The sequence below is a fragment of the Triturus cristatus genome, chromosome 1_2, assembly GCF_964204655.1.
Source record: "Triturus cristatus chromosome 1_2, aTriCri1.1, whole genome shotgun sequence".
Classification (NCBI taxonomy): Eukaryota; Metazoa; Chordata; class Amphibia; order Caudata; family Salamandridae; genus Triturus; species Triturus cristatus.
Window position 1 is genome coordinate 1,151,641,266 of NC_140580.1, and position 14,257 is coordinate 1,151,655,522.

A 14,257-nucleotide genomic window follows, 5' to 3' on the forward strand; every position below is an offset into this window, starting at 1 on the left:
AGCAAGCAGTCAGGCTCTATGCGCCAAATTTCAACCGGAACACTCTTCCAGCTCGAGTGTTCATGCAAATTATAGGAATGATGGCCTCTTGCATATTCATAGTACCTCACACAAGACTCCAGATGCGTCCTCTCCAAGAGTGCTTAGCGCGCCAATGGAAGCAGGCCCAGGGTCAATGGACAGTCTAGTGTTGGTAGACGGTCGTGCCCATCGCTCTCTGCAGTGATGGACCACCAAAAAACCTTTCCAAAGGGCGACCGTTCCTGGAACCGGTTCCTCAGACAGTACTAACAGCGGACGCATCGCTCTCCGGCTAGCGAGCACCCCTACTACATCACACCATGCAGGGCAGGTGGACACCACAACAAAAGTTACTCCACATCAACCATCTGGAGTTACTAGCCATATTCTTAGCCCTAAAGGCCTTTCAAACCCACGTCTCAAGCAAGGCCGTCCTAGTCCGCACGGACAACATGACAGCCATGTACTATATAGAAAAACAAGGTGGCACACACTCTCCGCAGCTCTCTCAGCTAGCACAGAGCATATGGAGATGGGCAATACCCCCCAAAAAATTCTCCTAGCCCAACATGTCCCAGGAGTCCAAAACACTATGGCCGATCTGCTGATCAGACAAACACAACAGATCCACGAGTGGGAACTCCATCCACAAGTTCTTCACCCGTACTTTCAAATGTGAGGGCATCCACAGATAGACCTCTTCGCCACCCACGAAAACGCCAAATGCCCAAGCTTCGCCGCCAGGTATCCTCACCCATTGTCCAAAGGCAATGCGATATGGATGAACTGGTCAGGCAGATTTGCGTACACATTTCCGCCTCTCCCACTCATTCCATTAGTGGTGCGCAAACTACAGCAACACTCCCTCACTCTCATCCTAGTAGCTCCAACTTGGGCCAGACAACCATGGTACACCACACTGCTGGAACTATCTGTAGTACCGCACCAAAAGTTACACCTCTCTGCACGCCTCTTAACCCAGAACCATGGAGAGATCAGGCACCCGGACCCAGCTCAGCTCAACTTTGTGATCTGGCTCCTGAAATACTAGAATTTGGTTATCTAAATCTTCCCCCTGACTGTATGAACGTCATTAGAGAAGCTAGACGACCTACCACTAGAGCTTGCTATGCAGCCAAGTGGAAACGGTTTGTGATCTATTGTCACAACAATAACTTCAATCCCCTAGATGTGTCCATTCAACACATCATAGGCTGTTAACTACACCTACAAAGATGCAACCTAGCCTACACGTCTAGTAGACTGCACCTTGCGGCCATAGCAGCTTATCTACAAAACAGGCAACATCTATCACTCTTTAGAGTACCTGCCATAAAAGCCTTCATGGAAGGCCTCAAAAGGTTAATTCCCCCCCCCCCCCCCCCCCCCCCCCCCAAGTACCACCCTCACCTGTGGATCCTACCTAAAACATCGTTCTCACAAGACTCATGGGGCCTCCCTTTGAACCCCTACACAAATGTGAACTTCAATTCCTAACATGGAAAACGGCTTTTCTTGTAGCCATTACTTCCCTCAGAAGGATCAGTGAGATACAAGCACTCACCATTCAAGAACCCTTTCTGCAAATGCACCATAACATGGTTGTTCTCCGCACTAATCCAAAATTCCTACCTAAAGTCATTTCTCCCTTTCACCTAAACCAATGTGTGGAGCTACCCGTATTCTTCTCGCAGCCACAGACCATTGCAGAAAGAGCTCTCCACACACTAGATGTCAAACGAGCCTGACTCTACTACATCGAGAAAACACAACCCTTTTGTAAGACCAAACAACTGTTTGTGTCTTTCTCGCCACCACACAAAGGAAACCCCATCTCCAAATCTGGGATAGCTAGGTGGATTGTTAAATACAGATTTGCTACCACAAAGCAAAACGAACGCTATCTGTTCCCCCTATAGCCCACTCTACACGTAAGATAGGGGCTTCCATGGCATTTTTAGGGAACATCCCCCTAGATGATATCTGCAAAGCAGCTACATGGTCTACACCGCACACTTTCACTATACACTATTGTGTAGATGTGCAAACTAAGCAACAAGCTAGTGTGGGCAGGCTGTCCTCAAAACACTGTTTCAAACAACTGCAACAGATACTGGTGGTCGCCGCTAGGAGCGAGTACTGCTATATAATCTATGCACAGTGTGTAATCTGCAGCTCATATGCCTCGAACGGAATATGCTACTTACCAGTATGCATCTGTTCTTGGCATGTAGAGCTGCAGATCTACACATGCCCACCCTCCTCCCCGGCTACCTTTATCTGTTCCAGTTTATCTTATTTAGATACAGCACACATTGGCATCTTCACTGCTTATTACTACGCTCCATCATTTTCCCGCTGGCGAAAAACAATCTGAGGATGGAGCCGAAGCCCATGCGCAATATGATCCAAAGGAGGAGTCCCATAACTCGTGACTTCCAAAGACTTTCCAAGAGAAAAACAACTGCAACATCCGGGCCCAACACCAGATGGCGATCTATGCACAGTGTGTAGATCTGCTGCTCTACATGCTAAGAACAGATGCATACTGGTAAGTAGCATATTCCTTTCTATGCTTCCACATTTTTAATGTATATGTTCTTCGAGAATTACATATGAATGAGTAGCATTTAAGAACATTTACGAATGTACACACTAAAAAACATTTCAAACAATAATTTAGTATTGTTTCTACTTATGTATATTATAAAGCGAGAATCTAAACTGAATTTTCTCTAAAAGAATTTGGTTAAAAGTGTTAAGTATATATTCGAACAGATGCCTTGTGTGTAGCGCACAGCCATCTGCGGTACACAGGCGCAGCTCCGCATACCCCTTTGCTTTCCAGCAACATACAGTCTATTCTATTTATGTTTCTCTCTGACTTCTTGCTCATCTTGTCCCAGGATTTTGACGTTGACTGCTATACACCACGCCGGCTCTCAGGAGGAAGCCACTCGTATGGAGGAGAGTCCCCCCGCTTGTCCCCTTGCAGCAGCATAGGCAAACTCAGCAAATCCGACGAGCAGCTGTCCTCGCTGGATCGAGACAGCGGGCAATGCTCTCGCAATACAAGCTGCGAGACCCTCGGTGAGTATCCAGCTAAGCAGCTGCAAGTCCCATTCTGTTGTGTCCCCTCGTGATCCCTGAAGGTCTTGCCTCTTGTTGCTGCCCCTTCTTCAGCAAGTGAACATTTCATGTTCGCCTGATCAGTGCTGTAAGTGGAGGCAGTGAACAGGCGCTGCCCTGTGCCTTGCTTCTCAGCTTTGTTCTTGTTTCATTCCTCCTGCCTTCTCTGCTTCATTAGATGCCATCCTTGTTCATGGCTTTGCCAGTGTGGTGGCTCAAGGAATTTTCGATTCCATGTTTTAAATCAGGGGGAAATGCATAGGGAAATGAAGACCGAGTATTCTGTTCAAATGTAATGATGGTTGCCAGATTCTTGTGTTCTGCTGGGGTACTACCATAGCACAGTGAATGCCTAAACTGGTCACAGATTGCCTGGTTTGTGTGTGCCAGCTATTCTCCCGTAGTAGTGAGTAGCAGAATAATTACAATAGCCATTCATAAGTCAGCCTGTGAGCAACCACTGTACCAGAGCAGTACACCTATTCACTACAATAGGAGAATGGATAGTCTGATTTATGTATGATCATTGCAATTATTCTGCTACTCTGTGAATTGTCACCTTACCACTTTATCTGTGCACAATAAAGTCTCGCCACAGTGAATGCACTCACTCTGCCTTATCTATGGATGCTGTAATGGACAATCCGAGCACAACGCGTGCTCTCCTGCCAGATGCTGTCCTGGCGCATTGAGGACTCGCAGGTTATTTGTGTCAGTCATGGCTATTCTTCCATTTTGTGCTGAATGTTCAGACTCCAACATTTGCGACCATTATAGGACACTGTCATAGCACAGAGAATGTTCTCAGTCTTGCTTACCAACATGTGTTGTAAGATGTTATCATGGCAAAGTGAGCTGTCACAGGTTCCCTTATTTGTCGTGGATTTGAGTGCTTATCCAATGACACCGATAATGCTCACAATCTGCCTTATCAGTGACTGTTGTCACTATCCTGATATAGCACATTGAATACAAACTGACTACCTTTGGTGTTTGGGGATTGTAGGATACGCTCATTATGCAGTGAATGCTCACTGACTGTCTCATTGCTGGCTGTTGTTGAATACTATCTAGGTGCCTTTAATGCTCACCTAGTGATTTGTTTGTGTACTGTTGTAGGAGACTGTTGTAGCACAGTGAATGCTTACCAACTGGCCTGTATGTGTGGTGTTGTAGGATACGGTCATGGTGCATTGAACATATGCCAACTGACTTATGTTTTTGGGTCACTGGGTGTTCTATCTCCAGGGTTTGATAACACATCCCTAGAACCTCATCCTATGGTCAGGGAGCCTTTGCAGTAGGCATGTCTGTGGCTGGGGTGTGTTTGCGGTAGGTGGTAGGGGATGTCTGTGGCTGGAGTATGTTTGCAGAAGGCTGTAGGGATGTCTTTGGCCTGGGTGTGTTTGCAGTAGGGATGTCTGTGGTCGGGGTGCATTTGCAGTAGGGATGTGTTTGCCGTAGGGGTGTCTGTGGCCGGGATGTTTTTGTGGGAGGGATGTCTGTGGCCCGGATGTGCTTACAGGAGGTGGTAGACACGTCTGTGGCCGGTGTGTTTTGCGGTCGGGACTTTTGTGACGTGGGTGTGTGTTTGAAGCAGGTGAAAGGGGTGTCTGTGGCCGGGTTGTGTTTGCAACAAGCGGTAGAGATGTTTGTGGCTGGGTTGTGTTTGCAACAGGCAGTAGAGATGTCTGTGGCCGGGTTGTGTTTGCAACAGTCGGTAGAGATCTCTGTGGCCGGGTTGTGTTTGCAACAGGCGGTAGGGATGTCTGTGGCCAGGTTGTGTTTGCAACAGGCGGTAGGGATGTCTGTGGCAGGGGTATGTTGGTAGCAGGTAGTAGAAATGTCTGTGACTGATGTGCGTTTCCAGCAGGTAGTAGGAATGTCTGCTGCTAATGTGTGTTTGCTGTATGGACAACTGTATCTCTGAGTGTTTGCAGTAGGCGGTAGGGATGCCTGTGCCCAGGTTGTATGCAGTAGGGATGAATGTGCAGAGGTGTGTTTGCAGCAGGCGGTAGGGACTTCTGTGGCCAAGGTGTCTTTGTAGGAGGTTGTAGACCCCTCTGTGGCCGGTGTGTGTTTGTTGAAGGGACATCTCTGGCTTGGGGGTGTTTCAAGTAGGGATTTCTGTAGCTGGGGTGCGCCTGTGCCAGGAGGTAGGGATGTCTGTGGCGCAGGGGTGTGTTTCAAGCAGACGATAGGGATGTTTATTCCAGGGTATATTTGCAGCGGACGGTAAGGATGTATGCGTCGGTGTGTTTGCAGTAGGCGGTAGGGATGTCTGTGGTTCGGGTGTGGTTGCAGTAGGTAGGTCTGTGGCTGGAATATGTTTCCAGTAGGCAATAGGGAAATCTGTGGCTAGGGTGTGTTTGAAGTAGGCAGTAAGGATGTCTGTTGGTGGGTTGAGTTTGCAGTAGGTATGTCTGTGGCCGAACTGTGTTTACAGCAAGCAGTAGGGATGTCTGTGGTCAAGGTGTGTTTGCTGTAGGGATGTCTTTGGCTGGTGTGTGTTTGCAGTAGGTGGTAGGGATATCTGTGGCTGGTGTGTTTGCAGTAAGCGGTAGAGATGTCTGTGGTTCGGCTTTATTTGCATCAGGTGGGGGGGATGTCTGTAGCTGGTGTGTTTTTGCAGTAGGCGGTCGGGATGTCTTTGGCTCGGGTGTGTTTGCTGTAGGGACATCTGTAGCTCTGTGTGTTTGCTGTAGGCGGTAGGGATGCCTGTGTCCAGGTTGTTTGCAGTAGGCAGTAGGGATGAATGTGGCAGAGGTGTGTTTGCAGCAGGCGGTAGGGACATCTGTGGCCAAGGTGTCTTTGTAGGAGGTGGTAGACCCCTCTGTGGCCGGTGTGTGTTTGTTGAAGGGACATCTGTGGCCGGGGTGTGTTTGCGGCAGGCGGTAGGGATGTCTGAGGCACAGGTGTGTTTGCTGTAGGGACATATGTAGCTCTGGCCTTTTGCGTTAGGGATGTCTGTGGCCGGGTTGTGTTTGCAGCAGGCGGTACGGATGTCAGTGGCACAGGTGTTTGCTGTAGGGATATTTTCTAGCTCCGTGTTTGCAGTAGGAATGTCTGTGGTCGGGTTGTGTTTGCAGTAGGCATGTCTGTGGCCGGATTGTGTTTGCAGTAGGCGATAGAGATGTCTGCTGTTGGGACATCTGTAGCTCTTTGTGTTTGTGGTAGGCGATAGGGATGTTTGTGGCCGGGTTGTCTTTGTAGTAAGCTGTAGGGTCTGTGGCTGCGGTGCGTGTGCTGTAAGTGGTTAGGATATCTGTGGCCAGAGAATGTTTGCTGAACGCATGTCTGTGTCGGATTTGTTGTTGCAGTAGGGATGTCTGTGGCTGGAGTGTGTTTCCAGCTGGTGGTAAGGATGTCTGTGGCTGGGGAGTGTTTGTCATAGGTGGTAGGGATGTGTGTGGCTGGGTTGTGTTTGCCGTAGGCGGTAGGGATGTCTGTGGTTGGGGAGTGTTTGGGGTAGGAGGTAGGTATGTCTGTTGCTGGGGTGTCTGCAGTAGGCGATAGGAATGTCTATGGCCTGGGTGTGTGTGCAGTAGGTGGTAGGGATGTCTTCTGCTGGGGAAGACTGTGGCCAGGCTGTGTTTGTAGTAGGCAATAGGGATGTCTATGGCTGGGATGTGTGTGCGATAGGGGGTAGGGATGTCTGTTGCTGGGTGATGACTGTGGCCGGGGTGTGTTTGTAGTAGGCGGTAGGGATGTTTGTGGCCGGGTTGTATTTGCGGTAGGCAGTAGGGATGTTTGTGGCAGGGTTGTGTTTGCGGTAGGCAGTAGGGATGTTTGTGGTAGGCAGTAGGGATGTTTGTGGCAGGGTGGTGTTTGTAGTAGGAGGTAGGTATGTTTGTAGCCCAGGAGTGTTTGAAGTTGGCGGTAGGGATGTCTGGGCCTTTACTGAGCTGCACACGTTATAATGTGTTGCTTTTCTGCCATTACACACTGTTAAGGGGGAGCCTTTTGCAACTGAGCCCTCTATGCCACTAGCAGAGGGCAGACAGGTGGGTCATCTGTGAAACAAAGTCCGCTCTTTCTCTTAATGATGCCCAGGTGGGGTCATTGTGGGTAAAGAGAGAGGCAAGCGTCCAGAACACTTCCTGTTCTGTGAATGTCAGCTTCCTGGGCACCCTGGGATCATCACTTCTCTTAACCTGGTCCAGTTTTAGAACACCGGATTGCTTCCGTGGGCAGCATTACATGCTCACATCACTTCCCACGACAGAGCCCCCTGTCTGTGACTTCAGTACGCTGTGTGCTTCCCCTCTAACTTGTGGTAGTAACAAGGTGTCTTTCTTCTGCAGTTTTTTTTTTGTGTTGCAGAATTGTTTAGGGTGTTGCTTTGAACATGTTTGTTCTGAAATTGTCTGAAGGTGACTTGTTGAGTGCTTTATATTGCAGGACTGTGTTTTTGGTGTTTTTGTAGAGCGCTTGGTTTCAGTGAAGGACTGTGTTTTTGGTGTTACCGTAGAGCGATCGTTTCTGTGAAGGACTGCGTTTTTTGTGTTATTGTAGAGCGCTTGGTTTCTGTGAAGGACTGTGTTTTTATTGTTATTGTAGAGCGCTTGGTTTCTGTGAAGGATTGTGTTTTTGGTGTTACCATAGAGCGCTTGGTTTCTGTGAAGGACTGTGTTTTTGGTGTTACTGTAGAGCGCTTAGTTTCTGTGAAGGACTGCGTTTTTGGTGTTATTGTAGAGCGCTTGGTTTCTGTGAAGGACTGTGTTTTTGGTGTTACCTTAGAGCGCTTCGTTTCTGTGAAGGACTGTGTTTTTGGTGTTACTGTAGAGCGCTTGGTTTCTGTGAAGGACTGTGTTTTTGGTGTTACTGTAGAGCGCTTGGTTTCTGTGAAGGACTGTGTTTTTGGTGTTATTGTAGAGCGCTTGGTTTCTGTGAAGGACTGTGTTTTTGGTGTTATTGTAGAGCGCTTGGTTTCTGTGAAGGACTGTGTTTTTGGTGTTATTGTAGAGCGCTTGGTTTCTGTGAAGGACTGTGTTTTTGGTGTTACCGTAGAGCGATCGTTTCTGTGAAGGACTGTGTTTTTGGTGTTACCGTAGAGCGATCGTTTCTGTGAAGGACTGTGTTTTTGGTGTTATTGTAGAGCGCTTGGTTTCTGTGAAGGACTGTGTTTTTGGTCTTATTGTAGAGCGCTTGGTTTCTGTGAAGGACTGTTTTTGGTGTTATTGTAGAGCGCTTGGTTTCTGTGAAGGACTGTGTTTTTGGTGTTACCGTAGAGCGCTTGGTTTCTGTGAAGGACTGTGTTTTGGGTGTTACCTTAGAGCACATGGTTTCTTTGAATAACTGTTTTTGGTGTTACTGTAGAGCGATCGTTTCTGTGAAGGACTGTGTTTTGGTGTTATTTTCGAGCGCTTGGTTTCTGTGAAGGACTGTGTTTTTGGTGTTATTGTAGAGCGCTTGGTTTCTGTGAAGGACTGTTTTTGGTGTTACCGTAGAGCGATCGTTTCTGTGAAGGACTGTGTTTTTGGTGTTACCGTAGAGCGCTTGGTTTCTTGGAAGGACTGTGTTTTTGGTGTTACCGTAGAGCGCTTGGCTTCTGTGAAGGACTGTGTTTTTGGTGTTATTGTAGAGCGCTTGGTTTCTGTGAAGGACTGTGTTTTTGGTGTTACCGTAGAGCGCTTGGTTTCTGTGAAGGACTGTGTTTTTCGTGTTACCTTAGAGCGCTTTGTTTCTGTGAAGGACTGTGTTTTTGGTGTTACCTTAGAGCGCTTGGTTTCTGTGAAGGACTGTGTTTTTGGTGTTACCATAGAGCGATCGTTTCTGTGAAGGACTGTGTTTTTGGTGTTACCGTAGAGCGATCGTTTCTCTGAAGGACTGTGTTTTTGGTGTTCCCTTAGAGTGCTTGGTTTCTGTGAAGGACTGTGTTTTTGGTGTTACCGTAGAGCGATCGTTTCTGTGAAGGACTGCGTTTTTGGTGTTATTGTAGAGCGCTTGGTTTCTGTGAAGGACTGTGCTTTTGGTGTTACCGTAGAGCGCTTGGTTTCTGTGAAGGACTGTGTTTTTGGTGTTATTGTAGAGCGCTTGGTTTCTGTGAAGGACTGTGTTTTTGGTGTTACCGTAGAGCGATCGTTTCTGTGGAGGACTGTGTTTTTGGTGTTATTGTAGAGCGTTTGGTTTCTGTGAAGGACTGTGTTTTTGGTGTTACCATAGAGCGATCATTTCTGTGAAGGACTGTGTTTTTGGTGTTACCGTAGAGCGCTTGGTTTCTGTGAAGGACTGTGTTTTTGGTGTTATTGTAGAGCGCTTGGTTTCTGTGAAAGACTGTGTTTTTGGTGTTACCGTAGAGCGATCGTTTCTGTGAAGGACTGTGTTTTTGGTGTTACCTTAGAGCGCTTGGTTTCTGTGAAGGACTGTGTTTTGGTGTTACCGTGGAGCGCTTGGTTTCTGTGAAGGACTGTGTTTTTGGTGTTATTGTAGAGCGCTTGGTTTCTGTGAAGGACTGTGTTTTTGGTGTTATTGTAGAGCGATCGTTTCTGTGAAGGACTGTGTTTTTGGTTTTCTGGTAGAGTGCTCTGGTGAGCCCCTGGTGGCCCCTTTACTGAAGTGGTGCTTGTTGTCCCTCCTCTCTTCAAAGAGACCAGATTGTATCAATAGTGTGTGGACTTGAACCAGGTCCTCACTGAAGCACACAATGTCTGAACGAAGGTACGTCACTGGACTGAAAAACAAATTCGGTATTTTATTTTGCAAAATGTGTTCAACAAATAGATATCACCGTCGGCCTCATTAATTATGTTATAGTTTTAATACTCATTGGATTACAAAATCATCAAGAAATGTTACAAACCGACTATTGAGAATAAAAAAGAACCGCAGTATACATAGCACAGGTATATATAGTCTAGAATAAAAAAGGTCAGCAGTCTACATGGAAGAGGCATAGTCTAGAATAAAAGAAAGGACAGGAGTATACATAGCAGAGGCATAGTCTAGAATAAAAGAAAGGACAGGAGTATACATAGCAGAGGCATAGTCTAGAATAAAAGAAAGGACAGGAGTATACATAGCAGAGGCATAGTCTATAATAAAAGAAAGGACAGGAGTATACATAGCAGAGGCATAGTCTAGAATAAAAGAAAGGACAGGAGTATACATAGCAGAGGCATAGTCTAGAATAAAAGAAAGGACAGGAGTATACATAGCAGAGGCATAGTCTAGAATATAAGAAAGGAAAGGAGTATACATAGCAGAGGCATAGTCTATAATAAAAGAAAGGACAGGAGTATACATAGCAGAGGCATAGTCTAGAATAAAAGAAAGGACAGGAGTATACATAGCAGAGGCATAGTCTAGAATGAAGAAAGGACAGGAGTATACATAGCAGAGGCATAGTCTAGAATAAAAGAAAGGACAGGAGTATACATAGCAGAGGCATAGTCTAGAATGAAGAAAGGACAGGAGTATACATAGCAGAGGCATAGTCTAGAATAAAAGAAAGGACAGGAGTATACATAGCAGAGGCATAGTCTAGAATGAAGAAAGGACAGGAGTATACATAGCAGAGGCATAGTCTAGAATAAAAGAAAGGACAGGAGTATACATAGCAGAGGCATAGTCTAGAATAAAAGAAAGGACAGGAGTATACATAGCAGAGGCATAGTCTAGAATATAAGAAAGGAAAGGAGTATACATAGCAGAGGCATAGTCTATAATAAAAGAAAGGACAGGAGTATACATAGCAGAGGCATAGTCTAGAATAAAAGAAAGGACAGGAGTATACATAGCAGAGGCATAGTCTAGAATGAAGAAAGGACAGGAGTATACATAGCAGAGGCATAGTCTAGAATAAAAGAAAGGACAGGAGTATACATAGCAGAGGCATAGTCTAGAATGAAGAAAGGACAGGAGTATACATAGCAGAGGCATAGTCTAGAATGAAGAAAGGACAGGAGTATACATAGCAGAGGCATAGTCTAGAATAAAAGAAAGGACAGGAGTATACATAGCAGAGGCATAGTCTAGAATGAAGAAAGGACAGGAGTATACATAGCAGAGGCATAGTCTAGAATGAAGAAAGGACAGGAGTATACATAGCAGAGGCATAGTCAGCAATGACAGTTGGATAGACTGGAGAGCAAAGGCCGTCAGAATTTTTATTTCGGAGCCAAATGCAATCAGAGGCTTTGAACGAAATCGGTTATGAGCATTGTGTCATTGAAGCTCATGACAGCTCTGCAGGAAGGGACAACATTTTTGAACATCTTGTCATTGAAGCTGATGGCAGCTCTGTGAAGGACGGGGGCAGCGTGTCATTGAAGCTGATGGCAGCTCTGTGAAGGAAGGGGGCATCGTGTCATTGAAGCTGATGGCAGCTCTGTGAAGGACGGGGGCATCGTGTCATTGAAGCTGATGGCAGCTCTGTGAAGGACGGGGGCATCGTGTCATTGAAGCTGATGGCAGCTCTGTGAAGGACGGGGGCATTGTCATTGAAGCTGATGGCAGCTCTGTGAAGGAACGGGGGAATTGTGTCATCAGAGCTGATGGCACCTCTGTGCAGGAAGGGAGGGCGTTTTGCAGCATCGTGTCATTGAAACTGATGTGTGAAAAAAACACAAGGGCACCCAAAGGAAGTTGGACAGGGACCTTGGGAGGTTATATATTACAGGAAACAATGGTCCCTGAAAACAAAAGGAATAAGTGAAACTGATGGCAGCTCTGTGCAGGAAGGGAGGGCATTTTGCTGCATCCTGTATTGAAACTGAAGGCAGCTCTTTGTAGGAAGGGAGGGCATTTTGCAGCATCGTGAATTGAAATTGATTGCAGCTCTGTGCAGGAAGAGAGGGTGTTTTGCAGCATCGTGCATTGAAACTGATGGCAGCTCTTTGCAGGAAGAGAGGGCGTTTTGCAGCATCGTGTCATTGAAACTGATGGCAGCTCTGTGCAGGAAGAGAGGGCGTTTTGCAGCATCGTGCATTGAAACTGATGGCAGCTCTTTGCAGGAAGGGAGGGCATCTTGCAGCATCGTGTCTTTGAAACTGATGGCAGCTCTGTGCAGGAAGAGAGGGCGTTTTGCAGCATCGTGCATAGAAACTGATGACGGCTCTGTGCAGGAAGGGAGGGAATTGTGCACTATCGTGCATTGAAACTGATGGCAGCTCTGTGCAGGAAGGGAGGGGATTGTGCACTATCGTGAATTGAAATTGATTGCAGCTCTGTGCAGGAATGGAGAGCATTTTGCGGCATCCTATATTGAAACTGATGGCAGGTCTGTGCAGGAAGAGAGGGCCTTTTGCAGCATCCTCTATTGAAACTGATGGCAGCTCTGTGCAGGAAGGGAGGGCGTTTTGCAGCATTGTATCTTTGAAACTGATTTCAGCTCTGTGCAGGAATGGAGAGCATTTAGCAGCATCCTGCATTGAAACTGATGGCATCTTTGTGCAGGAAGAGAGGGCATTTTGCAGCATCGTATCATTGAAACTGATGGCAGCTCTGTGCAGGAAGGGAGGGCATTTTGCAGCATCGTATCATTGAAACTGATGGCAGCTCTGTGCAGAAAGGGAGGGCATTTTGCAGCATCCTATCATTGAAACTGATGGCAGCTCTGTGCAGGAATGGAGAGCATTTAGCAGCATCCTGCATTGAAACTGATGGCATCTTTGTGCAGGAAGGGAGGGCATTTTGCAGCATCCTGTATTGAAACTGATGGCAGCTCTGTGCAGGAAGGGAGGGAATTGTGCAGCATCGCGCATTGGAACTGATGGCAGCTGACAGTACGCCCTTGCTATGCTGCCTATAGGATAGGGCTTGCCACTGCTACCGGTGAGGCTGTCACTACTACTTAATCCCGCTATGAGCCCTGATGCTCATATATTCTCATCAGGTGCCATCACCGAAGCCTCTGTACAGGAGTTTGTTGGGCGCTGGGGTCACAAAGGATTGGTGTGCAATATTCTATTATATTGTTACAGATGTACGCCTGCTTCTCTTATTTATCTAATTTCTGCTGTTTTTTTGTTTTTGAAACCAGATAATTATGATCCCGACTACGAGTTCTTGCAGCAGGACCTATCAAGTGCCGACCAGATCCCACAGCTGACTCCGGGTGTACTCAGCCCCCTGCCAGAGTCCTTGGGAGAGCTGGGCTCCCCCTTCCATGGTCAGGTCTTCCAGATGCCCCCTGGTGACTCTCCCCAGACTGAGGCGATGCAGGGCGGTGACGCCCCTCCGGCTTTGCCGCTGAAGAAGCGAAGGAGTACCACGCCTCACCTCTCTGACATCTCTAGCTGTCGGATATCCTACGAGAGACACCCGTCTCAGTATGACAACATCTCCGAGGACGAGACGTCCCTCTCCTCCCTGCCCAGCGCCTCCGTGCCCCCCTTCTCAGGCATCTCACCCTTCCAGCAGGCAAACTCTTCCGGCTCCGTGGACTTCATGGGGGACTTTGCGGCACTGGATTCGGATGGGCTTCCGGAAAAGCCGCCTCCTCTGCCGGAGAAGAAGAACAAGCACAGTAAGTGATGGTTGGAAGCTCCCGGGAGTGATGGTGGTGGCCTCCTTGGCTCCTGGGATGGTATCTTGTACTTCAAGTCTGAGCCCATCAATGTTCATGGTCAGAAGGGGGCTTAAAGGTAGGTAGGACTGGATAATGCTGGTGGGCCCTCTCCTCCCTTGCTACCAGCTGGGGTCCTAACCTCTTGCTTCAAACCTGAGTGCACTCAATGTTCATGGTCAGAAGGGGGCTAAAGTGTAGGTAGGACTTGATAATGCCCCCCTCCCTGACCACCAGCTGGGGTCTTATCCTCTTGCTTCAAACCTGAGTGCACTCAATGTTCATGGTTAGAAGGGGGCTTAAGCGAAGGAAGAGCTATGTAATACTGGTGTGCACCCTCCCCATGTAGAGTTTTATCCTCCTTCACAGTGCAGTGCACATAATGGTCATGGTCAGAAGCGAGGTTAAGCACACGTAGTGCTGTGTAATACCGGTGTGCACCCTCCGCACAGAGTTGTTTCCTCCAAACCTGAGGGCACTCAATGTTCATGGTCCGAACGGAGGTTAAGTGTAGGTGGAGTGGCATAATACTAGTGTACGCCCTCTCCACGTAGGGTTGTGTCCTCCTTCACACCTGGATGCACTGCCTCCACAAGACAG

General features: G+C 47.5%; 1 protein-coding gene across 3 annotated transcripts in view; it reads left to right on the forward strand.

Moving 5' to 3' along the window:
• RAPGEF1 (Rap guanine nucleotide exchange factor 1) overlaps nucleotides 1-14,257 on the forward strand; it is a 703,893-nt gene that overhangs the window by 343,094 nt on the left and 346,542 nt on the right. For all 3 annotated transcript variants that reach the window (XM_085613927.1, XM_085613929.1, XM_085613930.1), the window contains exons 8-9: nucleotides 2,928-3,111; nucleotides 13,133-13,618. In XM_085613927.1, coding sequence (XP_085470053.1) covers nucleotides 2,928-3,111; nucleotides 13,133-13,618 — 670 coding nt within the window. The remainder of the gene's footprint in view (nucleotides 1-2,927; nucleotides 3,112-13,132; nucleotides 13,619-14,257) is intronic.